This window comes from Euwallacea similis, chromosome 16, assembly GCF_039881205.1.
Source record: "Euwallacea similis isolate ESF13 chromosome 16, ESF131.1, whole genome shotgun sequence".
Taxonomy (NCBI): domain Eukaryota; kingdom Metazoa; phylum Arthropoda; class Insecta; order Coleoptera; family Curculionidae; genus Euwallacea; species Euwallacea similis.
The window spans coordinates 2,815,794-2,843,784 of NC_089624.1; the positions used below are offsets into that span (position 1 = coordinate 2,815,794).

General features: G+C 34.7%; 1 protein-coding gene across 1 annotated transcript; it reads right to left on the reverse strand.

The window, feature by feature from the left end:
* Positions 1–23,130: 23,130 nt before the first annotated feature.
* Positions 23,131–24,395, reverse strand: LOC136413947 (histone-lysine N-methyltransferase SETMAR-like). Its single transcript, XM_066397719.1, has one exon. The coding sequence runs from the start codon at positions 24,357–24,359 to the stop codon at positions 23,187–23,189; it is 1,173 nt and encodes a 390-aa protein (XP_066253816.1). The 5' UTR covers positions 24,360–24,395; the 3' UTR covers positions 23,131–23,186.
* Between the last annotated feature and the right edge of the window lie 3,596 nt (positions 24,396–27,991).

Genomic DNA, 27,991 nt, shown 5'->3' on the forward strand with positions numbered 1-27,991 from the left:
CCGCATTCAAAATTTGCCGATTTTTCGGGCAGATTAGCTGGGACATTCGGCCATATAACACGGGTGATTTAAACTTCAGGGACGTACTTAAAGCCGGTTTATTCCTAGAAAAAAAAACCGATTCAATACCTATGTATGTGGTTTGCCGGAAAATAGTTTGTAAAAATTCATAAAAAATTGCTAGTTTTCATTTTACAGGATGTTTAAGTTTTTTCTGTAAATTGCCAGTAAATCTCATAGTTTTTTATTTATCGGCTTGAATTGCTCCCAGGGGTTTTTGTGTACGATAAATTCACTTAAACTCTCTGTTCGCAGCTGGTCGATAGGCCGCGTCCCTTGTGTCTTAATAAGGCACAAAAATCGATCTAACCATTTTATCAGTGCAGATAACTTCAATCATGTTGCGAATTCTGATACTCTAAACTCATCTACACTAAAAAGATATTTTGTAAAAAAACTTGTATCTCTAACCGTTGTCGAAATAATTTCCATTCAATTTTTCGGCGCACTGATTGCAACATCATAGTGTGTGAAAGTGATGCAATCAGTATGATTGCATCAGCATAATAGTCACCACTATACTAACGAACAATTTATTTCCTTAGCGTGTTTCAAGTTCCAGGGTCTGAGAGATACTCTGTAGAATGAAAACAAGCAACTTTTGTGTGAGACATGTTTTGCTGAGTCGCCCTGTTTTTTACGTTCCAGCACGCAATATTGATTTGCTCCATTCATTCTGGGACACCCTGTGTGTATAAACGCTTATGACCCAAACACACAAGAGTAAACTAACATTGCAAGGCGAAACGTAGGGATTCAACATTTGACGTGTCGGAATTCTCCTCCATCTCGTTACTAACTTGATATCTGACCTTTCTGCCCTTCTGTTCTTCATGCAATATCTTAAAGCACCACACTAATTATGCGTGCTATACTTAAGTTTCTTTTACGCCAACTCGGGTAGTTGTGGCTTTTCATCTTGCTGTCTTCAACTCTTCAGCTGAATAATATAAGCACTGATAGGGCCCTAGGCCTGAGCTTATATTATATAAAACAGTGTCTCGAAGATTTGTAATTAAAATTGTTTTTTCTTCTCATAAAAGCGTAGGGAAAGAGGTTCGCCTCTTAAGGCCTTATCGGCACGTCTTTTTTTTTAAGGTAATTAAATTGTGTTGGAGCATCTAGCCCTCTAAATGCGTTTATTAAATTTAATCCGATGAAAGGGTTGAAAGGGCCGATAATAGACTGCTAGAAAAACTTTCTTTAACAAATTGATGACTACAAACTCGTTAGTGTTTTTTGGCCTACTTTTTAATCAATAAGCATTTTTATGATTTTAAAAAGTTTTACGTTCATGATGGCTGAAATAAGGCTGCCCTGGTGAGATTTCATCTTATCAGTCACGAAATCGGTTCACCAGGGATGGCTTGATGGATAGTCGGTAACGACATAAAGATTCGATTAAACAGATATTGATTAATTCCATGCGAAATTAATTTGACCCGGCCCCGAAAAATCCGGTAGCAAATTACCGACAATAACCAATGCATATCGGTAACGTAATGATCGCTTATGCATAAATATTTCATTAAAAAAATTACAAAAAGTCAGTAGGTATCAATCATAATTCGCGGTAACTCTGTTCGACGTAAATTATCCGATTCATCATGTTTATATATCGGTGGACCGTGAAATCTGTAAATAAGGTGCAGCCATGGATCTTATGAAAATACCTCGGAATACAATATAATTGCAAAAAGATAGGGTTATTAGAGAGAACAAGAATGAAGTCCGAGGCCTTTTCAGCTAGAAGTCAAAGCTCACGCTGATTTCTTAGGTTTTTTTCTATTGCAGGTTTCGAGGTAGGCAGGTGTCAAGTTTTTGAGATAAATTTAATTTCAAACATTTCGTCAGTCACTTTGTTAAATTATACTCGAGATCATCATAGTTCTTAATAAAATTGGGGAACCGCGCAACATCTGAAGAAGCTGAGGATATTCAGTTAGATACGGTAATAGATCATATAAAATTTGACACTCCTAACCACTCGGACTGATTTGAGCAAAAAATCGAGGACTTTCTGAGTAGTTCGGAGTAATATGAAGGGAAATATTCAGAAATAATTTCGGAGATAATGGAAATATTTCTACTATCGGTGTCACCAAGATTGCATTGAGAGATTTTTTTTTAACTCCCGAGTGAGCAAATTACACCGCTCTGAAAAGAGATGCTTGAAGTTTTTGACGAACCTGGAAAGTCCAATTTTGCCATATACCGAAACGTCCATGGTCCAGAAGGGCGCTTTATGTAAAGTTACACAACTTATTACCTAATCTAAATTCGATAAATCTCTAAGGTGATAACTATATGCTAACTACCACAGTCGAGACTGTACCCTGAGGTCCCTTACACTGGGTGGTAAATGGCCCCCAAAAATGAAAATTCAAATTTTATTGGAAGAGATTAATATCAATCCTAATTACACAGGCCAGAGACGCTCCTAAGAATGATTATACTTTGTACCGTTAGAGACAGCCATTACCGATAAACTATCGGATATGGACGCCTCATCATATCGCAGCATCTCATCCGATATACGAGTAGAGCTAATACTCACCCGTTTATCATCAAGCTATGTCTAACATAATTATTACTAGATAAACGAGGGAATGGCCTAATAATGGTATCGTGGGAGTACGATGTTGAATGTCTAATATGTGAGAACTCTTAACTCAGTGGTGAAAAAATATGCCTGATGGCCTTGGATTTTATCTCAAAATGCCACCTCCAGCGTTTTACCACCCAAGACAAAAACTCTTCAGGGTATTGGTAAATCATCTTATAATACCTAAGATTTGCAACCTCCCATCAACTAAATGAAAAAAAAAAAACCATCCCTCAAGTTTCCATAATTAACCCGCCGTGAATAGGCGTGAAAGAGCTCATTGTTTGGCGCTAAATGCCTCTAAACTAATCTTTAAGTGTCCGAGATTTGATCTTTGGCCCGATTCTTATGTTAATAAGCCACTGGTGTTTTTATTGTGAAGCCTAAAGATGAGCGCTATAAAATAATTAAGCTCCCAGCTTCGATAATAGATCGATTGGTATTCGATAAGGTTCCAGCTTACGTGGAAATCGACCTATTTTCACACCTTTTGAGCCCTAAAGGATCAGATCGGAGATTAGTACGTCTGAAAGAAAAGATCGTTTGTTACAGTGCGATTTATAATTACAAAAGCTCAAACCATTAAAAGCTCCAGAGATCGATTTAGGTTTGACCGGATGTCGGGATGATGGTGTTGGTTTAAAGGGTTAGGGGATATGATACATTAAGGTCGAAAATGATTTCCTTAATTTAGGAGCCGTAGATCCCCAATTTGTGTTGATTTTTATCTGCATACTACAGATGGTAAATGAAAACCTTGGACTTAGAGTTATGAATATATATTTTTTGGTAAATCATAAAATTCTGGCAGTAAGAATTCTCAAAACAAATCCATCCATTTAAAAATGCATCCTTATCTTTTTAAGACTCACTAAATAAATCGTTCTCAATCTCACCAACGACACTAAAACACTGAAGACGAGCTTTCGAAGTGATATGAACAAGCAAGCAATTTCTGGAATACCAATTCTTAAAAAAAGAAGTCAAATGGTGTCAGAATTATACTACATTTTCAAATCTGGTTTAATCCATCGTTTTCCATCTCTAAAACTCAGAGGATTAAAAAAAAATTTATCCCGGGATTTCAAATCTTCATGTACTTACGCTTATCTCCATCTGTCTCAGCTTTAATCCCACAACTTCTCAAGAGGAGAATGTGACTTCTGAATCTTCAATCTAGTCATACACAGTTCTTTTTAGGGCTTCCCACTAGGAGAGATGAACACGTCTTAACACTATTTTTTTTTATTATACAGGGTATTTCTTAAACGTACAGAACAATTTAAGAGGATATACCTTGGGTTAAAATAATAAAAAAAAGTTCCTATAAACATACATACCATATATGTATAGAATTGCCTCATTTCCGAAACACAAAGTGTTAAAGAAACAACCACGGTTTTTTCGAAAGAGTTCGACAGCCACTTTGAAGAAGATTTGGATTCAAGTGTTTTAGTTGATAGTCATTTTAAATTTTATAAATTTTTATAGTTAATTACAGTTATTTTCATTTTTTGAGTTGTATTAAGTTTATTCAAATACGTGCAAAAGTTTCAAGGTTTTCAAAAAAGTATCAAGAGAAATGAAAATTATATTTTTATTTGCTCTATTATTTACGAAAATTGCAATATATGTCTCTGTGTATCTAATATTCTATTATTCATCTAATGTCGTTGGATAAAAACTGAAGGCCAAATTAAAAAATGAAAATGACTGACTTTTGAGGGTCCAAATGTTTAAAATGACCAAAAGTCCCACTAGAGATTTAAAGAAAACCGGTGAAGTCCAAAAAGTAATGAATGGAAAGCTAAGTCGACCTCATATGGTGTAACGTTAAACTTTCACTTTCATTGCGATAATACACATTTACACATTTCATAATACATTGTCAAACTATATGATGGCCTTCTTCAGCCCTATTAAACCCATATATAAATATTAAATAATAATTAAATTAAAAAATTAAAAAAATATTAAACCCCAGTATAAAATCTTCAGAGTTACTTATAGCTAAATTAACTGTAAACGAAAAGCTAGCTAAAAATGTGAACTAAGTCTAGTTTTCTTATAATTGATTGCCGAAATAATTTGGTTTATGGTTCATTGATAGGAAAATTTCAAAATTGTATTCCACTACGAATTTGTCGAGGAAATAAAATCTGCACAATGCAGTAGAAGTAAAAGTAAATTACGTTTCATCTCGTCATAATAAATTGGACACTCTCCTGAAGTGTCAGCATTAATTATAAATGGATAAAAACAACCCAATTCGCGTTTTTGTTTGTTCTGGTCAGATTAAAGACATCCTGAAGACTTGAGGCAACAATTCGAATGATTGATTCTTCCCCAGAAAATTGGGTTAATTTGGTCGGTGTTGGAGTTGAATGAATTCCAAATTGGGAAAAGTTGTTATTCAAAAATGAACCTCTTGAAGTCAAGGTTATATCTCACATGTAGGTCTCGGTAGGCTTTAAATTGGTGACAATAAAACTCACAATGCACTAGAGAGGGCTGCTTTGTATCCATTTAAAAGCCCTTTAGTATCGTAGTTCTTAAACCCTTTCTTGTGTCAAAGTATCAGTTTACAAGTCCCATGGGAAGAAGTCGATTTTTAGTTGGTGATTGAACCTAATATAAATTGATGACCAACTGGCTCTATATTGACCCAAAAATTCAATTTTTGCACCAAATTGTTGATGCCGATTTCACAAATTGGTTATGAATTTTAACTCAGTTAATTTTGAAAAACCATTTCGGTTTTAATTTATTTCAGTTGATTAGTCCGTTATTCATGAATATGAAAAAGTTTATACAGGTGCGCCAAAATGAAAAATTCACCCGTATCTTCCCTTTTCCCGCGCAAAGACCCTTATGTAATATATGGCCAATAATCAATTGATCCCTCGGCTCCGTCGTAAAATTTCTTCTGGTTTTTGTGCCTTTGTATCCCTTAACTGACTGGCATTGTGTATGTCTTTCAAGTTTTACACCTGAGTTGCACAAGATCCTTGAATTCCAGGAACTAAGGAAATTTAAAAGCGTTTAAGGAAGCTTCAGGTCAGAAACCCTGATTTAAAAGCTCTTATGCAAATATTACAGTCGATTTATCGGAATCATGTACCTCATTACCGATACTTAATACTTGACGTAATTTTACAAAAAGTACGAGCTAGATATATTAAGATGCATGTCGCGCAGGCAAAACCAGTCTTAACTGCTCCCGATTTCCTATAAAAACAAGCTCAGACTGAGGCAGTAACTCTTCGAAATATTAAACGAATTTGGGCCCAAATAAGCTCATATACTAATCAAGGCAACTGAAATCACTTCCCCTATGAAGTGGCCGGTATTTTGCTGAATAATATCGTTGATGAGATTCGCCCCTTGAATTTAAATACAACTCATTTAAAATATAACGGATCTCTTGCAGAAATGAATCCTTAATCATCCTGTATTAAGTGGTGTCTTGTGGAGGGCGAAATTACAAGACAAGGGAAAGATGATTGATAGAGGTTGCTAATTTTGTATAATTAAGATTATTTTTAAAGTTCTTCTATTGGAAGGATTGTATTTGTATGATTTTGAACAGGATCGAAAAATACCATCAGATGCTTTCCGAAAAATTTGGAAAAAGCCCTGATGTTAGCTTCTGAAATCCATAAGTCACCACCATAACAAAATCAAGTACATCAGAATAATTGTAGATTATTCATATTTTAAATTTTGAGACATCACACTAATCCGGCGCAAATTTAATGCCGTCACCTATTTTTGAATCGCCGGGCCATTTCGCTAAAACTTGTCTCAAAGGTTGAATTCCAGGTAGAATATTTGTTCATATATTATAGTTAAGAAATACAAGGCAAACAAGACTACCCTGCTTCCTTTTTCTTTCAACCACTCTATTGAAACATCTCTAAATGTATTTTTTCTCTTCTTTTCTTTACATTCTGTGACTGATTATTTATGCATAGATGAAAGTGTTTTTGTCACAAGGGCAAACAAATCATAGGATCGATAGTCTCTTTCTCTGGAAACATAACATATCATACATAGCAAGTATATTAGACTAAATCAACCAATTACGAATTAAATTCACTGCAAATGTGAGGAATTTTATATTGACAATACAATTAAAAAACTCCGAAATCACACTAAAAATAGACATTTTCATAAGTTAAATACACATATATGTCAGCACGTCTTTCATAATGGTTACAGAATTAAATGGGACGATGCATCATTACCAAGGAACCATTATCAAAGAAGCGTAAAAACAAAGAAAATACATATATTTTCTTTAATAAAAACCGATGTGTGGCCTCTTGTTCATTAAGCATGGATAATACTTGGTTAGCTATGCTTGAACAAGAGGTCAATCTCGGACAGATAAAAAGAAACTAAACACTAACAAATACCACTTAGATAATCACCAACACTGATACTATTTTTTAAGGCAGATTAAATTAGGTGCAATGGTCAAACTCCATTCACTTACCTCAAATCGACCTTTTACAATAATGACCTAACTCAAGATCAAGCGACTGCCATTCTTCAGCGATTGAAACGAGGAATTTTCATATATTTTTGTATTTAGGAGGGTTTCATATATGTATTTTACGTATCCACAATCCATACACTTTCGTTCTGTTAATTTTCGCTATATAATAATTTTTTCTTAGATTCTGCAGACGGGGGTACATATATGATCAAAACATTAACAAGTTTTCGTCCGAGCCCTTAGTAAAGGGTAAATATTATAACGAGTTGGTTTTAACTAAGAATGGTATGCATTTACCCCTCGCCAATAAGCCCTACTTATGCGTGAGGCGTTACACCCAAACAAAATAAGAAAAACAATTAAATAAAATTGATTTAAGTAAAAAAAAAAACTTTAACTAAACAAATATTTATTAGACTACTAAACGATTTTTATGTGAGAAAGAAGCAAACAGTGAAAAAGAAGCAATTTCGAAGCGACTAATCCTCTTTCCACATACAGGGTGGTTAACTTGCCATGCTTATGTAATGGGAAATATCGATAACAGTAGGAGGAAAGTGAATGGGATATTTTGGATGCCTCTTTTGGAGGCAAGTCAAACTGATATGTTACCAGGCAAATCAAACATTTGAAAATTCCATCCCTAAGCTTGCGTCAAAAAAAAATATCGACAATGTACTATTTATTCCTTTTTTATCTAAGATTTTTCCCGAGATTCCCTATACGTGTAAATCTCGAATTTTAACCTCCTATTATTTACATCTTCTTACATAACTAATAATCTCCGTTCTAGCCAGCATTAGCGCCAGGTAGGTTCAACAATGTTTATATACGAGAACAGTAGGCAGGAACCCGACACCAACCGCGGCATTTCAACAATAAACAATCCTGATCGGCCGGTCGGCTAGTTGGTTACAATGTAAAAGAGGCAGGTGAACGAATGGGCTTTGGTACCGCCGCCAAGTACTTCAAGTACCAATCGGTGCGCTATTGGTCGCCGGTTCTCCCGTACAAAACCTAGAAGACCGCAATGGCACGAGACCGCGACCCAAACCGACTGTTCGTCAATTGCCCTGGGCGTTTGTGGTGGTTCGATCAAGCAGAATTTGGAAATTTTTCTACACGGTGCTGCAAAACTATTGAGTTGACCGTACCTTCAGTGTAGCCAGTTAAACACCTTATTGAAAATGAGAAAAAAAATAAACATGAGTGGAATTTACTTGTGGCATTTTCAGTAAAAAAAATACTTCTCCAAGAACCACTCGAACTTTACTGGCCCATGCGCTAATACCCACAAAAGCGATGGTCACTGACTGATTTTTAATATTTAAAGGTCCTATCGACTTTTGCCGATGTCCACCAGGCCGAAAAATCACTACCAGAGGTGACGAAGCATGGCGAAGAGCTAAACTCCGGGTCCTTGTTTTGTGAAAAAACGCCGAAGCGTGAAAATCATTTTTCGAGAGCATTTTTGTTCTGGGAATCAATATTGTTTCTCTGCGGTTTGGTTTTTTCGAGCTTTAAAAAAACTATAGGAGAATGGGGCAGGTAAATATGCAATTAAATGGATCAACAGGCAGGAGAAATTAAATGTAGTTGATAAAATGATCAGAAAACATCGTTAAAATCTACGTGAAGTTAATTGAAATAATGTGAACAAGTACTAAATTCGAAATGACTATGGCTTATTGAGTAGTTACCGTTAAGTTCTATCGTTACCTACTATAATAGTATTTTAAGTTTGATACTTTAAGTATATATGTTACTAGTATTTTGTAATAAATACAAAAAGCTCCAAATCCGTAGCATGAAAATGAAAACCTAGCACACACCCTCACAAATCATGCCGAATCCACTTAACAAACGCGCCTTGAATTATACATAAGCGCCTTAAAACGACTTTAAAAGTGACACCCAATGGGCAGTAAATATTCTATTAATTTCCATAAGAATCTTCTTTCTAATAGTACCGCAAAGCAAATATAATCAAGCTCAGCCACGCCTATACACATTAATGAAGACATCTTATTTGTTCGTTTAGGAATCAATTTTTGAAAGAGAAACTATTGTTTTTTTAGCATTAGATAAAGTCCATTTAGGGTTTGTTCCTCGACAGCATGCAACGCCTTAAGAAACGATTTAAATTCTATATTAGACTGTAAAGGGTCTTTAAGAGTAAAATATAAAAATAGATAGCAAATATTTTATCTCATGAATAAGACTTTAATTCCAACCCAAAAGCGATTCCAAGCACTGAAAAAATGCTCATTTAAAAAGATTTTCATGACTATTTTTAAAACCAGCTTTAATGCATGACATATTCTTATTACTGTCTATAAACTCTCTTTAAAACAGACACTGGCGCCAATAAACTTAACAAGTTAATATTTGAAGTTTTTCTGTGGAGCTGCAATGAGTCAAACAAAGAACAACTTATGAAAAAAACTTTGTGTGTGAGAGAGACGAACAGCTGCATGTGTTATAATTATTATACATTGCTTTCTAAATATTGCCTTAATTATTGTACTTGATAGGTAATCTAAAGAATGCATAATGAAAGCCAAAAATTTAAAAAAAATTGAAAAAGTAAGTTTTTACTATAAGATTTTTGTAATCAATAGTTTTATCTTTATGAAACCATACGAGGTACTGCACATTCAAAAGAGCCACTCCTGTCCAGATATAGACAGGCCAAAGACGTGTCACTCCAGGATGAAGATGAAGAAAAATAGGATAATTTACTTTTGTTTTAATTGAATAAAAGATTTATTTCTTGTAAGAAATAGTATAAGTTTAGGATTTTTAGCGTTTAGCGTTAGTTGAAAGCTCATTTCACTAGAGTCAAACAGGAGAGCCTGTTCCCAAGCATTTATAATAGATTAGAGCAAATAAGATGCAAAAATGGTTTTAAATTATTTTTTCATAATTATCAGGAACTATTCAAATATTGTGAGGAATGAAAAACGATTTTCTCAGGGACTTGAGGGTTATTTATAGAAGACAAAATAAGGTTGGTTATGAGATTTTAAAAGTAATGTTGGAAACCTTTTTAAACAGCCCCTTTGCTTCGTATTTAAATCAGTTTTGTGGTGATACTGAAGTATCGTTTTTGAGGCAAAAGATTTTTTAGTTTTGTGTATATTTAATTCTGAAATGTTCACTCGTTTTTGCTTATTACCGGCGAATCGTATTTGGTGCTGGTGAAGAAAAAATTTCGCTTATTTACTGTCATATTACGCGGTTAGAGGTAGGTACATTACAGCTTTACACCTGATATAATCCGGTCCTGTAATCCTAAGAACTGCCCATTGGATCAACAAAATAAATTTACACTTTTACATGCTGGTCTATTTGTAGGTGTATTGTGTTTATGAATGGATGCGAGGTGTCAACTGCATTCTCTTTTCGGTTGCCCATGGATTCACTTTTCATCTTCCAACAATGCGGTCTCACGCCTCACTTTCAATAAATGCAATTAAAGGGCATTCTCTCGAGGCCCTTCCATTCTCTTGGATATAAGTGATGTTCGTCCTGGCCCTTTCAAAAATTTACGGATTTTTTTCGGAAAACATTCCATCAATCGGCTCAACTGAAGTTGGAATGCTAAACAAAACGTATTGGTCTTGGGTATTTGGAAGAATGGGATTACAAATGGAGTTTAACGACTTTATGGAGGTTTCGAGTGGGCCTATTCGAATATCTTTAAAATCTTATTGAAAAAATTGGGACAATAAATGAGAAAGAGGATCAGCTGTTGTGGTTAGCTTAAGGTTGGTGTCACTGACTTAAAATTGCGAGAAGAATGATACGACGGAGACTGCCGATGATTATTTTATTTCGACATCAAACCTGAAAATCAAAAGCTCACATTAACAAGATGTCGTTCCAAGAAAAGCGGCACGTTTTCAAAAAAAGCCCCAATGTAATTCGCTTAATATTGAGTGATAAGATCTACTGATTGGTTCTGCGGCAATGTTCAATGGTTATTTGATCGTTCTTCAAATGATAATGTCACTAAACACTCAAAACCGTAATAAATTAATATAAAATGAATTTTATGATCTTTAGTCGCAGTTTTAACTTAAAAGTGTATCGATTATTGTGCTTCGGAGACAACAATTCCGATCGTTTATGGCAAATTATGGTAACACAAAAAATCCATGATTCACAAGCGGCAGTGATTTCCTTAATACATTAATTCGTGCCTAGCAATAATGACGTATCGTAGATAAGTATAGTACGTGGCATAAAAGTGTACAAAGTGTTTGCATTTTGGATCACCACAATACAGTTTATTCATGACACTCCTGCAGCTGTGTCTATATACACTGACTTGTTCGATTTATTTTTAAAAAATCCCTCTTTGTTGAACCTTTGATAAAGGAATGTAGTTGTTGAGGTATTAAGCTGCAAACGCCAATAAATATATTTTGAAGAAAAATTACAGTAAAAGTTTTTAAAGTCCCTTTTAGATCGTAGTCGTGATACGAATCAATTTATTATGGCAATAAAAAATATACAGGCAGTTCAAAATGAAGTGGTCAAGTGGCATACTGAGCTTTATGCAGCCGTTTATTACGGCATTTTATTCAGTGTAACTTTGAGACGGCTTGATAAAAGCCATTAAACGGTTTAATAAGTCGGCAAGTGACAGGAAAACACTCCACTTACAAGACAACAATCTTAAGTTAACTTGTATGCTTTAAACTATTAAGTAAAGAGGATTCAATACGATAAACATGTTTTTTGATTTTATATTTAATTTACAACAATAAAAATAAAGCATAAGAATTTGCACCCGACATAGAAAAATTTAATTATAAATGTAAAATAATGATAACTTGTTAACTATATAGCATTAAATTAAAATAACTTGGCTAATAATATTCTTGGTCCTAGGATACGCTTCGCAAATCAAACGATTATAATCACCTTCGTATTAACGTAAACTGGCAGTGATCATAGGGATCATAACAAAAAAGAAAGAAACTCCATACGATAGAAACGTTTAAAGTTCCAGGGCTAACACATCGAGCCAATTTACCTAGAAAATAACTTTCACGGAAGCCAAGAATGGAACACTACTGGCCTTCATTTCAACAAATTCGTACCTACTCACCAACGAGATTATCATGTGATAGTGTTACCTGAGTTCTAATTTAATTAAAACGCTAAATATGTTTTTGACACTTGATATATTACACAAGTTACACAGTTGCCACGATCAACTGACACATTGCTCTGACGTAGACAATGATTTAACAATGTTTTTGAAAATTTTTAAAGATCTTCGGATAATCTGAAAATAAATTTTTAAATATCCTTTGGACGTCCCAATGAGTTAAAGCGGAATTTTGGATTTAGGAAAGCCAAATTAACGTAAAGGTGAATTTGTTACTATATTTAATTTAATATAATTTCATGGGAATTGATTGGTGAAAAATGAGAGATATGAGAAAATGCAATGATTTGCAGGAAAATAACCTATTTTAGAAATAAGTTTTATAATAAGTTACGTGCAGCAATTTAAAAAGCGAATTTTCGAAATATGCTGAATTAACCAGAATAAGAAAGTAGTGACTGAAATGTTGAACATTTTTCGAATTTATGAATAATTCCTTACAAGATAATACTATATTAAGTCAATGTCTTTAACTAACACTCTAGTATAGTGACCAAGTAGCAGATACTTTTAATATATATTTTTGAAATATCTGAATAATTCATAGATGAAGAGGATATTTTTTATATCTACTTATACGCACAAAATGTGAAAAAATTGTGACAAAATAGAGATATTTGCTTCTCAACGACTTGAAATTTTGAAGTTAATTTTTGGCAAACAATATTAATACGAATTTTATAGACATATTTACATAATGATGTAGGTAACTTTCATTACTCGAAGTTCATAACGTTTTGCAGAATTTTAGAATATCCGTGGTTATTTGAGTAACATTATATACATATTATCAAGTTTTCCTTGTTTAGAATTTTAGGATCGAAAATCATTTAAGTTCATCTAAGAACCATCTAAACCATCTACCCACCATAAACCATCTTAAGTCCATCTAAGAACAATTTTGTACAAATTTTCATAATTTAAAATGAAATAAATTTTAAAATAATTGAAATGTAACTTTGATGTTGGAATCCTTTGAAATGTAAATTTCAGATCTACGGTGTTATTTATATTCAATACTCACCATTGGGCTCTCGAAAACGGTAGAGATCATTCAAAATAAATCACCAACTTCATTTAAAATTCAACATTTAAAATACGGACCTATATTTTTTATAACATTTTTTAAAAGCCTTTGCCTTCTGGATAAACTTCTGCATTACATGGTATATGGTACATGGTACATATTTTTTCTAAAAAAATATTTTACCATTAAAATATTTAATAAAAATAAGAAAAATAACAGATACTCAGTTTTATTTTTTTTAGTAAATTATTACAAATAGTTAATTAAAAAGTCAATAAAAATGTGATAATAAATGGTAAAGAAAATTAAAGGTGAAATAAATATAGTTTGATTTGTGGTGGTCATGCGGACTACTCGACGCTTATATCAGATAATCTTACTAACAAGACCTGAAAATGCGAATATGTTGCATGTGGTATAATACTCGTATAATGGCTTCTCATCCCTCTCTGCCGTGGATTAGGGATATTATGCATCATCAATCTACAACAGAAACTGGCCCAAAATTTTAAATTGGTAACGACGGTGACGATGAAAGATGGAAACCAATTTCCTTGAAATTTGATAATACTTATCACATCTCCGAAAGGAATTGTCTAGTTTTTACGGCGTTTTCTACAATTCTGTATCAAGACATTCAGAGAGAGGACAGAAACTTAACATTTGTAATGCTCAATAATGAAAACCAAAGGCTGAATTTGAAAATCTAGTTGCTCAATATGTAGCAAGCCATGCCAGGGAGAAGAATTAGTTTGGGGTTTTCTACCACTGTGCGCTAACGTGATGGTTAAACCTACAGCAAAAACTGGCAAAAAACTTAAAATTTTAAATTTCAATTAACCAACAACAGGTGCTGATGTGAAAAAATATTTCCTCGATATTTAACAATCACGGAGAATTATAATTGCGATGAGCAGCAAAAGAAGAGCAGCAAGAATGTTCCTTAAATCCTGTATTCCGTTGTCTTGTTTACCTCGTCATCATTGAACTATTTATCGCTATTGGTCCATTGTCGAAGACCCGAAATACCTTTCAAACGTCCTTTTACCGTCGTCCTTCTATAAATCCCTTAAAAGGAAGGCACAAAATTGCGGTTTTTTTTTGTGATCGATGAAAAACGGTTTAACTGCATTGTTATACGATATTTGAATTCTAGGACGTAGCATTGGCATGCAAAAGAGCTTGAAGAACAAACAACTTTATACAATCAGAGATCATTGCCAGAAAACGAGCTCATGTTTAAATACATGTTTCTGCTTAAAATGTCACAAATTGTCCAAACAAGCAGCTAAATGAGTTGTCATCGATTCGACCACGACCATCTAGATAAACAGCCTCAAGTATAGGTGGTCCAAAAAGAAAACAATTGTTAAAAATCCATCAGCAAGGGCAGATGCACTTTTGCAGAATTCCGAAAACTCTTCGAGATTTTGCCAGTAGTTAAAATTTATTTTCGTTTGAGATTGAAGCTCGATACGCACGGCATGGGACGTGTGGCAGATTTATTTTGTTAGTAATCTAAGATGGCCGAGGGTTGGCCTGTAAATAAATGCAAGTGCAACAGCTTCTGCCAGATTTTGTTTTGACAATGTCAATTAACCAGGCTCACTTTGTTTTTGTTCTTGGTACAATCACAGGCAAGGATTCTTTACAAGAAAATTTCGAGTGATGGTCAGCATTATGCTCTTTGTCCCCTAAAGCGGAAACGACACTATTCCCACACATTTCAGAAGATTTGATTACAAACTCATAAATTTCATTTTTGGTGAGGATATTATTATAAACCGTTTTTTAAAAGAGGTGAAGACGATTTATTGCTGTCCACGGCATATTGTCTTCTTTCTTAAAGAGCCAGTTATCTGTCATCAAGGGATTTTTAAGAGGATTTAAGGATCTGTGTAAGCTGATGCTGCTGCTTCTCATTAACACGAAGTATATTTCAACAGAAAGGAAGTTTCTTGCCCGAAGAGGCATAATCGGAATTTAAGCAACCGTACCTGCAGCCAAAAGCAATCACTTCCTATGACATGTTATTTCGACTTATGCGTTTTGCCACCCCATAACATCCAGTTTGTTGACAAAATAATTTCATACTTCAGCGAGCAGAAAATTAATTTTTTTCTCACTTCCTTTCAGAAACTGGGACTTCCTTTGCAAATTGCCTTCCATGAGCCAAACCGAAGATTAAGTTGCCTGAAATACACACATATCGAACACCTTCAGACCACATGTCAGAATTTGAAAACCATGCTACAATAGTGTACTAATCGTTCTTTTATACGGAGACCCATATTTCTTCCATTCAAAAGTCTTTATTAGAATTTTCAATGCTTTGTGGCAACCCTTTAAGTTAGATGACTTTCAAATTTTGAACTAGGAATTGTAGAAATTTTGAGGCTGACGGTACCGAGATATTAATCTCGCTATTGATTGTTCTGTTTACTTTGCTTCTATAATAAATCACATGTAATTTTGATAATCATTGATGATTGAGATGTGATTTCTATAGCAATTTGGTGGAATAGATTTTTATCTGTTTGGGCCTAAATACTGGAGGTTGTATTTTATCATAATTAGAAGTCATTATCGGTCTTCCATAATAATTTATGTCGATACGTTGGTAAGTTTTAAGATCTAAATATAATCTTTATCCTTTAATAATAGAAATAGTGTAGACTACGAAGTGATATTTTGTATCTGTAAAATTTGCGAAAACAAATAAATTTTTATTCCCATTTCCAAGTCTATAATTTTAACACATTTCTTAAATATCCAGAAAAAACAACAAACTTGATGCTACAGAATTTAGAATAACGAATATATGAGATTAGGTCACTTCAGGCTACTAGTCTTCTTGAATCTAACAAAACGTTTTCGTCACAGACATCATTAAATTAAATCATTAAAAATGTTATGCACAATTTTCTGATTTCAATTTAAAGAATTGAACTGAAAAATCGCTGAAATCGTTCTCTATAGAAAATGACGTGTGAATATTTTACATTGAAAAATTAAAAGAAATCTTTAAAAATTTCATGGAGATCCATTGAAAAACAATGAGGTTCCTCCTATCTGTAAAACAAGCGTCATCTGGAGAAAATGCAGATTTTTAGATCCAAAAAAAAAAATTATAAATATCCCAAAAATGTATCCAGAAATCCAGAAAGGAGTCATGTGGTCACTTAATATACTCAGAAAACAAACTTAAACTGGAGACATTTTATGAACATTTTAAAATCCAAAAATTCATAAAATTTACTTGAAAACCCAAAAAAAAAATTATTTGTTGTTACAATATGCGCAAAATTAGAGATATTTAACGCACAATTCTGTACATTTGAAAAAACACTAAAACATCTCTAAAAATTACTTGCAGATCTAGAAAAGATTCGCCGAAATCATTTGTAAGTATAGATGAAAAAAGCAAAAACTGAAGAAATTTTGTTAATATTCCTGGTCCTAAAAATGAAAGAAAAAACGTTTAAAATTCGACAAAAACGATTTTGTGAGATCCGGTCATATCAATATATTTATCTATACCATATTCCCCAGCCTAAATGTAGAATTGTACTTAAGTTCTTGTGTAAAAGAGCGTGCAGACTACACATGAAGCTTAGTACCATCTCAATGATCTATCGATAGTCGTCACTTTATAGCCAATAAAACATTATTTTTCAAGATCCCAATGGTCAGTCGCGCGTTAAGGAACACTAAATCAGATCCCTGAGTATAATATGCGCATTAATATTATTGATCAAAATTCCTAAACCCAACAAACCCCATAGGTGTCCATTCTAATGTAATTCATATCAGTTTTTGTGGGCAAAGCATATCAAATCGACGGCCAGGCTAATAAAATTAAAATTTTACACCTTTAAATTTACAACATATTTCCATTTTAAATATATATTTCTCACACCTCTCCGACAGAGATTTTTGATTTGATCTTATTTATTTCACGAAAAATTATTAAGGAATGTGTATTCTCCCTCTTTGACTCCTTTACATCTTTATCAACAAACAGGGAGCTATTAAGGTTACAAAGTGCCGAGATTACAGAAGCACGTATTTCGGGGTGCTGTTTAGAAGGGCTATCGAAGAAAATCCAGCATAAACATATGACTGCTATTTAAGATAATTAACATAATCTTCGGCTCTATTGACAAAAAGCCCCTCGTTATCCAGCGGTTGCCCTAATCTGGCTCCTAATCTTATACCACTGATATGTGTATCACACCATAAAACAATACAATATACACCGTCGGCGCCGGACTAACGACAAAGACCACATATCTAAAATATAAACAAAGGAAATCTCTCGGATCTCTTTCAGAAACCGACCCTTACTGCCTAGATTAAGGACCGAATCTATCACTCTCATAATTTCTTCAGATAAATGGCATCAGAAATCCAACAGACTGTGCATAAAGGGCATGCCTGGACTGAAATAAAGGCGATTTCTTAGACTTTTAGTACCTTTTGCATATTCATGTCCTGTTTAAGTGCCCTTTTTGTGATGCTGTTTAATCTATTGTCTAGGGAGAGTTGTTGATTGTTGGATTGATGGATGGTTGGTGGGTCCTCAAATTAAGGCTGTTTTAATTCAAGCTGGTTTAAAATCATCGAAGGGCTATCTCAGTTCCGTCAACTAGATTTTAGTTTGTCTTTATAGCGCTGAACTGTGAAAATTGTGGAATTAAAGGCCAAAACGGAACTGACGCTACCAACTGGGCGAAAAACAAATAAAACCTTTTACTGCGAGTAACATGCACTGTACCATTTTTCCAAGCGAATCTATCTAATTAATCTCAATGATATGCAGTAGAATGATTATAACTTTGCGTGCACATCATCAACACATCGCCATTAATATTCATACCATGCAATCAATGGTCGTTTGACTGTCCCCGACAAAGTATCTATTATGAATTATTATTTTATTGACAAAGACAATTTTCAGAAGATTCCGATGGAATGCTTGAATTACATCGCTCCTACATTACATCCTCCCCTTGCAAATTATCGCACTAAAACAATAATTGTTGTATTATGTCAGTAAATACTTCATTTTCGATTCCCAGATGTGAAGAAAAAATTATAGGGTAAAACGTTCGCACTTGATCTCAGGAAAAGTACATTAAACTAATCTGGACAAAAATGTTAAATGTTTTTGCCCATTTAGTTCATCTGCAGAATGATACTGAGGATATTCTTGAGACGAAAGATGGAGGAGTAGGGAGGAAGGGAAAGGGAAAGGGATAAAATGAGCGATTACTCATTGTGCAACTCCTCAGACTTTACTAAAATCTCGTAAATCTTTAGATTGAGATAATTGCATTCATGTCAATAAAATATTCTTAAAGACGATTTACTTAAGTTAGTGTTAATACGGGGAAGACCAGTTTTTTTCAGGTTTCTGAAGGCCTTGATCATGCCATTGATCTGGGGCCTTGAAGTATCAATTTCATGAGTTACTTGAAGCTCACTTGTCCGATGACGCCAAAAAATACAGCTACAAATTGCATAATCTTTCCAGCTAAAACACACCACCTAATTGGTCGTTTAATTGAAAAACGATTTATTTTTTGTCAGAATTAATTTGAAATTTTTACAGTTTATGCAGAAGTAAATACAATTAAATGAAGTAAGTAATAAAAGAGCAAAATGGAAATTTGCAAGCAAATCTGCTTTGCGGCCACTCCACTGGTGTATAAAGCAGACCCACTTACGCACCTGCAGAAAGTGATCTTATAGTCACTCTGTCCAAAAATGGGTAAGTTTTTTTACCGATTTCTTCAATATGTTGACTTTGACTGATATTTCAAAACTAAAGCTCATTTTTTGTTTCATTTCTCTATCGATCTGTGATAATAAATTACAACCAGTGGCCGCAAAGCAAACTTCCATTTTATAATTTACTTCCTTCATTCATGTTCATTTACTATTACTTTCTACTTAGCATTTATTTATCTACTTCATATTCACTCTATACTTCTGCGTACAGGCTAACGAATCTAAACTGAAAAACTGTTTAAGTTCAGCCTGGAAACTATTTTACACTTGCCATTCATGACACAGTTATCCAATCATACTGGATTTCTTCATGTTGGTCCAGATTTTTCCCTAATAATTGGATGTTTCCATACTTTTGGGTACATTCTACTCCACGTATCACTGGTTAGCCAAAGTTTTGTGAACGATCATCAATCTATTTATCTAATCTATATTAATGCAATTCATTTGTGATAATATCATTCATAACTCGATAAGGTAATGATAATTGATCCGTTAAAATCGGCGAAGACTGCTCTTTAGCTTTTGTGCTCCGGGATGAGGCTCTTTGGAAAATTGATTGGAAAGGACAAAAGTTCCCTAGATAACTCTTAACCTTCAATTTGAAGCAATGTAAGGTTTATGCCATTTTGGTAAGAGCATTCCCTAATAGAGCATTTCCTAATAGAGCTTCCCTTTGAATGTGCCTGCTTCGATACTTTTTTCTCAGTAAAAACTTTATAAGTAAAACTGACAAGTTTTCAAATATCGTTTTGTTCTGCAACGAACAATACAATGAATTTAACTGTATAAGAGTAGATCTTTAATTATTCGGTGATTCTCTAAAAACCATCTCATGCTTCTTATTAAAAGAGTGATTCAAGACTGAACCTACCCGTGGTGTTAAGCAATTTCAATATTACTTCCTACAGGTTGCTGTTGTTCAATTTGAGCAATTACCTAGGGAAACAATTTCAGGCAACAACATTGCACAATGTCCGTCTCTCTGGGGGCCACACACATCGACAAAAATATCAATTACAATATTATTAAAGACGCCTTACAATCATTACCGTACAACACGCGGACAGTATGGAGGATAAATGATCCAACGAAAAATTGCCAAATTAAAAATTGTCTTTAAAAATTGGGTTAGTAATTTGCTTAAATACTTTAATTGATGCAATAAATTTTTCACTGGGCCACCGATTATTTTTCAATTTTGACGGTTATCGAGCTAAATACGAAACAAGTGAGTCATTATAAAAAGTAATAACTTTTTTACAAGATTCCGAATTTTGCTTAAAACAGCTGGAGGGTGAAAGTTGTAATGGTGCCCTACCAGGTAATATTTTAGTGCTATTACGAAACCAGAAACCTAAATATGTTATTAAAAGTTATGTTTTAATTTTGGTACATAAACGTGACTTATAAATGTTTACAAAAATTAATTATGAGGCAGCTTTCCTCATTGAATTACGCAATTAAGCGATTAATTATCGATATATTATCGATAGAGTTCCCAAAATCCTCGTGTTATTATAGATAACACTAGCAAACAAGAAAAAACAGCTGGCATCTTCCTCGCCAGATACCACACACGTAATGTACGAATTGTCATCCGAGACGCTATCGATAACTTATCTATAGAAATCCGTTTTAATTGAATTCAGGACAATACGTCGAAACATATTTGTGGGCTCGAATGGCTCAAAGAACAAAACTATGATGCCAAAATAGATCGACGTCCCATTGAGTTGTTGTGGCTTGCAATAGTCCTTCCAACATAGTTCTTGTGGGTGGTTATATGTTAGGCCTTATTTATTATTACTGGGCCAGTGGGTGGTAGATTTAAACGTCAAAAGTGTGGCAGAATTCCGGTAATGTGGCCAAGGGCTAATAAAACTTTCAGTTTCGCCTGTAGCAGAAGTCAACTTTGAAGAATGGCAGACTGAGAGAGAATCGTTTGGGAACTTGTTTCTCTTATAAATATGTATCGATGATTTTATTATCGATTATTTGCATGTCAGCGTGCAATATTAAATTGCTACTTAAATCCAGGACGAATGGGAGTAAGGAACGAAAATATATGCCCACTGACCTTTCGTATTCATAAAATTGCAATAATAACGTTATAAATTAAAGAAAGAACTAGTTCAACTTTCATCTTATCACGGGATTAACTTTAAATCATTTTGACTGATTTTTGCAAAATGAAAACGTGGAAAATTCACACAAGTAATACCAAAGGGGACAACTGGAAGATTGGCCAACGGCTAATTTCAACAACTATATAATGAGCAAAAACCTTAATGATGAAACCGAAGTATCGAGGTCATCTTAATACATTCCCCCGTATACAAAAACATATTAATATGGTGGCTATAATAATAAGAGTTACAATACTGAAATAATTATGATTATTAAGATATCGAGATTAATTTATTACCGTAATACATCTTTGGAAGCTGACCAGAAGCTTACCTTCTTCTTAATTAGGTGCAGCTGACGCCATTTTTATGGCAGAATGGGGAGGAATGACCAGTAGATGCTCCAGGACACTGATACAACTTAAGCCTATTTAGGGGTTTGTATTTCACTTCGGTGAGGTATATTCTACACTCTTTAAGAAACGTGTAAAAAAGTACTGGCTCCACTATAAATTTCTGGAAAGCAACATTGACAAATTTAAAATCTGGATAAACTGTGTCATCATACTATATGACCAGCATTCTCCCAATCTTTTCATAGAAAAAAAACAAAAAGCGATTGGGGCAGATGTGTCGAAGGCTTAAAGCAAATACACAAAGAACGTGGAGCGCGAATCCTGGAAAAGTGTTGTTTTGAGTAATACTTGGAGGAGAATAATCTTCTCTGGAAAGCAGCATCAGGACTCATTGTGCAGTTTTAAACATTAGAAGCTTCATCAAAGATCTTCCGTGACTTCGCTCTCGGCTTACTGCTGTTTAGAGGAAATTTCGAATTTTCTAGACAGATACCAAAGAGCAAAGTTGAACCACAGAGGTACCCTTTAAACAACTGACTAACAAAAAACATGATTTTAACTGAGAACTATAAAAAGTCCTTCAGAACGTGAGCCGCCATGCTTTTTCGGCTTCGTGATTACGTTTTTCTGCTGATAATTGTGGTCACGACGATTTTCAATCGAAAAGCCGAACCGAACCAGCGTGTACCCAACTCGTTAACCACATTATCACCTCCCAAGTGTTTGATTGTCTAAATCGATCAGACCATGATTTCATTTATTTTTCGGCTTGTTTTTGCTCGAGTAATCGACTTTTTCCAATGGCTATTATCCTTTTTCATGCTCCGGGATTTCGCTCATTTAAACTGATGGAAGTTTCAACTGAAATTACTTGAGAAGGCTATTAATACATTCGTACCTTCACTGCCAATTTATTTCTGTTTTTCACCAATGGAACTTTACCTCTGCGCGCTCCAAGACTAATCAAAATTCTAAGCATTTGCTGCGCTCTTGCCTTATCAGCAATTAGCCAGCATAAGCGACAAATTCGCCAAGTGACCCTTGAGAAATTGCACATAAAAACAATTCAATTAAGAAACGGAGAGTCAATCAAACTTAATGAGACACTTATAGCCTGGAACCTGAGTCGGCTCGAACCAAAGGGATAGATGCTCGGTGACTTACAGTGTATCATGAATTATAATGAGGCCCAGATTGAAATTTGTACCCTTAAGATGAATTCGGCGATATTAATAAGGGTGCATTCCCGTGCACGAGGTATTTTGATTATCTTTGACCAGAGTGGATTAAGGGGCTCGATTTTTGAGTTTAATAGTGATGGTTTATGACTGCCAAATTCAACTTTTTGCAGCTGTTTGAGAAGCCCCCAGAAAGAATAATATTACGAAGTACTTTTAATTTGCTTCAACTGGTGCATATACTGTTTATTCTGGACGAGACTGAGTGTATAATATATTAGGTCATATAGTATGAAATGAGTAGAATTGAATTGAAACTTTAGTCATTTTTTTCTCATATGAAATGTTTTTATTGTCAATCGAAATATGCACCACCATTATCAATACACTTCTGCCATTTAACGGGAAGTTCATTGATTCCCCTGCTGTAAAAGCCTGCAGGCCGAGAGTCGATAAACTCTTGGAAGGCAGCTTTGACAGCCTCGTCGGAGTTGAATGTTTTCCCTACCAAGAAGTTATCCAAATTTTGAAAGAAGTGGTAATCAGTGGGTGCTAAGTCGGATGAATACGGTGGATGACGAAGAGTTTCCAATTCCAACTCCTGTAGCTTGGCCAAGGTGACTTGTGCGGTGTGTGGCCGAGCGTTGTCGTGCAACAATAGCGGTGCGCTTCGATTGACTAATCTTGGCTGCTTAACCGTCAGTTGCCTCATCATTTCGGTCAGTTGTCGGCAGTAGACATCAGCCGTAATCGATTCACCAGGTTTCATGAAGCTGTGATGGATGACACCTGCGTTGGACCACCAAACGGACACCATAAGCTTCTTTTGATGAAGATTTTTTTTCGCACAATGTTTTGGTGGTTCATCTTGATCCAACCACTGCGATGAACGTCTGGTATTGTCATATAGGATCCATTTCTCATCACAAGTAACAATTCGATTCAAAAATGGATCGTTATTATACCGGCACAACAAAGAAACACAAGCTTCGAGACGTCGTTCTTTCTGTATGTCGCTCAACTCATGCGGTACCCACTTGTCCAGCTTTTTCACCTTACCAATTTCAGCCAAATGAGTCAATATTGTTTTTTTGGTTACACTGAATATTAACGATAATTCGCTTGCACTTTGACATGGATTCGCTTCCACCACGGCTTTCAGATAATCGTTATCCACTTGAGTTTCAGGTCGTCCACGTGGTTCATTTGTTAGGTCAAAATTGCCAGAACGAAATTTCATGAACCAACGAGATACTGTTTGCTGTGAAGTGACTTCAGTACCAAACACATCATTAATATTGCGAGCCGTCTGAGCTGTTGTGGTTCCACGGTGGAACTCATATTTCATTAACACACGAATTTCACTATTTTGCATGGCTGCACAAAAATTTTTATAAAAATAAAAGTTTTCAATAATTTTTAACACTTTAAACTCTGATCGAAAGAGGAAGAATGTGCCTTTTCCACATAAAAAAGTCAAGTCCAAATATAGATTTCGAGTGAAGTTATTCGCAGTTGAATGTGGCATTTCGAGAATCTACTCATTTCATACTACACGACCTAATAGTAATAGGACCATATAGTATAATCAGTTTATCTTGCCTCTCCGACAACACCTCTTAGAGAACTCAGCAAATTTTTCCCTTATGGATTACCAGAGTCAGAAATTCTTTCTCAATTTTCGAGTTTTTCTTGAGCTAAATATAAAGTTAATGTGGATTACGTTGTTCTGTTGGTCAGGTTTGATTGGAGTAAAACCCTCGGATGAGTATATACTATGGGTTCCAATCTGCAGCTCAAAGCTGAAAGACTCATTGAAACCAACTACTCAGCTAATTTGGATTAAAAACCACTTCTCATGAAAAACTCTTTTCCCAATTGCTTTATCTGAAAATATCATTACAGCTCAAAGGATGGAGTTGATACCATCATACCAAATAATACCAAATATAAATCTTAAATCACTCACTTGATGAGTTTACCGAGGCTTTAAATAAACTTTGAAGGTTCATGCTGCGCTGTGATATAGGGGAGATTTCAATGATGTGATTGATGAATTCAGATTAGATAATTTTGAATTTTGAATATGAGGTGATTTAAGATAAGTATCGATTAATTGAAAACAAAAAAAGATACATAAGCTGTAATAGTCATTATTGGCTTTGTCGTATACGAATATGTGCTAAACCATTGACCTGAGCAAACCGAGCAAATTAACTTCAGCTTTGCAAAAGCATAAAGAAAAGTTGAGAACTTCTTATAGGTATAACAAATATGGAAATAAGAGATCATATAAATTTTTCTATAAATCTTCCGTCCGAACTGTCTCCTTTTCACAATTATTATATTGCAAACTTGGTTACCTGCCGGATTTCTCAGGTCTCAGAAAAATATCTTAGCTGCTAAAGTAATTTTTATTACGGTCAAGAACAAATCGCTTGACCGTTTTTTCCTCTAATTGGCCAACCATGAAGTAATTTATGTCCACAAACCTTAGCGTCCTATCGAAAAAACAAATCCCACGAAATTCCTCAAGAAATCGAAAATATTTCTAAATTAGGCCTAACAATCGAGAAGGCACAATCGCTCTAAAGGCGGGATCTGTCCGATGAATCCGTTATTTTCTGTTTCACTTTTTAGGTTTATAATTGATTAATGAGAAAAGTTCCAAACAATTTTTTAAGTTTTTTTGTAGCATATATGCTTCCTTTCACGCACCCATATCACCAATAATGAGTCCAACAGTGCTTCAAACTGTCACTACAAGTCAATTTAAACCCTTTTGCGACTTTAGCCTAAACGAAGACTAAGCGCCTTATGAAATTTTAATAAGGCGTTTTAATCAGATTAAAAACATAACACCGTGTGCAGAAGATGAATCGTTCAATTTCGGAGTTGCCCTTATTAAAAGTGCGATTGCCAATTAATGCATTTATCTTTGACCGTTTTAATTGTACAGTTACTGCTGACCAAAATCATACAAAAACTTTGAAAAAAAAAACATTAAAATAAATCATCGTGGTCCCTCAATGTGCTTGAAACTAGTCCGGGACTTTGGGCACTCCAAGACCAACATGAGACCCATAATTACGTCGGAAACCAACAATGCCTGGTACGACAAAAACTCGAAGTTGAATGAAAGCTCGAAACCAAAGGCGCACGCGAATATTCTCGGCCAGAGAGGAAATAGGTGGAATTTCAAAATGCACTTTGGGGCCCTTGGCCATTGTACAACTTCCTATTGCACACGACTGTGCGACGATAAATTATAGAGGTTTTATATAGCTTGCTTTATATGAGGTGCATTAATTTACCGTAGGTGAAGAAATGTGAATTTTTCTTATGGCAGATAGCAACGGAAGGTAAGAAAACACTTCCTTGAAAAGTGGTTGTCTTGAGGCCACGTGCAGGCACGCGTCATTTCTGCCAAAGAAGAGCATAAATTATGATCAAAGAATTTGAATTCTCCCCCTTAAGACCCTAGGAATTAACAAATAGCTTCACCCTTGTTAGCTGAAGATAATTGGGTGGAAACCTTAAAAAAAAAGAATCGAGGTGGCCTGATAATACCGAAATTCTTCATAGGCGACTGTCTATGAAGAATGCCGGACTTCTTGTGTTACAACGGCGGTGTAACTTTGACGAAAGAGTTTTATCTTTACCAGAAGCAGCCCGCGTTGATAGTTTTGGCTTTTAGTGTCTTTGCCAATTATGAGGAAACATCACTTTGTTTTCTAGGTGGTCCAAGCACTTATTTCATTCATTCTCTTCTCTAATACGTTTTCATGCATTAATGGGTTAAATTGTACAGAATTAGCAAAACTGTTCCGCTTTGAACATTGTAGTACATTCCATACATTTGATTTAAAAAAACAGGGAATTTTCGCTGAGCCTGTTTATCAATATCGCAGAGCAATGAAAGTGGGTATGGATTGATTTATGGAATAATTTAGCATAAAACGGCTATAACGCTCTGAAAATGGGTTTTTCGTGCTAAGAAGGTACTATAACGGTTACCTACTTATATGACATTTAGGTGAACCTTCTTCATGAAGATATAACTTACAAAATATCGACTGTAGACAGAGAGTACATTCTAAGGTCACAAATCAATCTGCGCAATCCCATCTAGAGCATTTTGCTGGCTTATGTGCAAAAGTGACTTCTAAGAACTTCTCTTTGAGAGCTTAACAGTCAATAAGGTCAGTAACCCGAACTAATTTTAAAAATAAAGGATATTATGTAAAATCAGAACTTCTCTCAAATCTATCTCAGTTCCGGAGCTCCTTCTGAAATGAAAATTTTAGCCAGGTAGAAGACAGGGCTATCAACATTCTGAGAGTTGTACTAGAATTAGTACAATTTTTAAATTAACGTTGAATTTGAGATGTTGCAGGGCAATCAACCATTCTATGGTGTAAATGTATTATTTATGTTAGCTGAATACACAATATAATATTATAACCACCTTTAGTTATGTTGTGTATACCAGAGCTACCGCCAAAGACTGAGGAATAGCCCAAATGCCTCATTCAGCAGAATTCAATTTTTCTTATCTCTTCTGTTTAACATCGTAACGAAAAGTCTTCTCCTTATTATCCAGATTAGGTTGGTCATCATAAAAGTAGCAAAAGTGGTTGAGAGTATAAAAGATCTTTAGAATACCAAGCTAATGAAAATGGATCCCTCGAACTTAACGAGGATAACCTTAATTTTTAACAAGATGGAGGTTCCTCTGATTACGCTTTTTCATTTAAAGAGTGACTCAACCATTGATTTTGCGGCAAATGGATTGGTGGACGAGGTGCCATAGATTAATCAGCAAGATCTCTCGATCTGACACCACATTTAACGTTTCTAATAACCCGAATGTGATTTGAATGCAGACGCAAATCTAAGGAAACTTTTTATAAAATTTTGTAAAAAATTTGTCCGATGGACCGTGAGTTATGCAGTTTACGAAAAATATTTTACATCAAAGATATAAGGTTATTTGTAAATTGTTCAGATTCATGTACTGAGTATTAATATAATTAGTACATTTAGAGGCGACTAGAGAGAAATGAAACATTCATGGAAAGCTTTTTAAGAGCTTTGTAGTGGTGCCATCAGATTTTTTTATTGGACTCTCGGTTTTTGAAATAGTAAGTTAAATTTTTT

What these genes read in the sequence shown, in the direction of transcription:
- LOC136413947 (XM_066397719.1), bottom strand. Translation starts at nt 24,359, where the DNA reads ATGCCACATTCAACTGCGAATAACTTCACTCGAAATCTATATTTGGAC.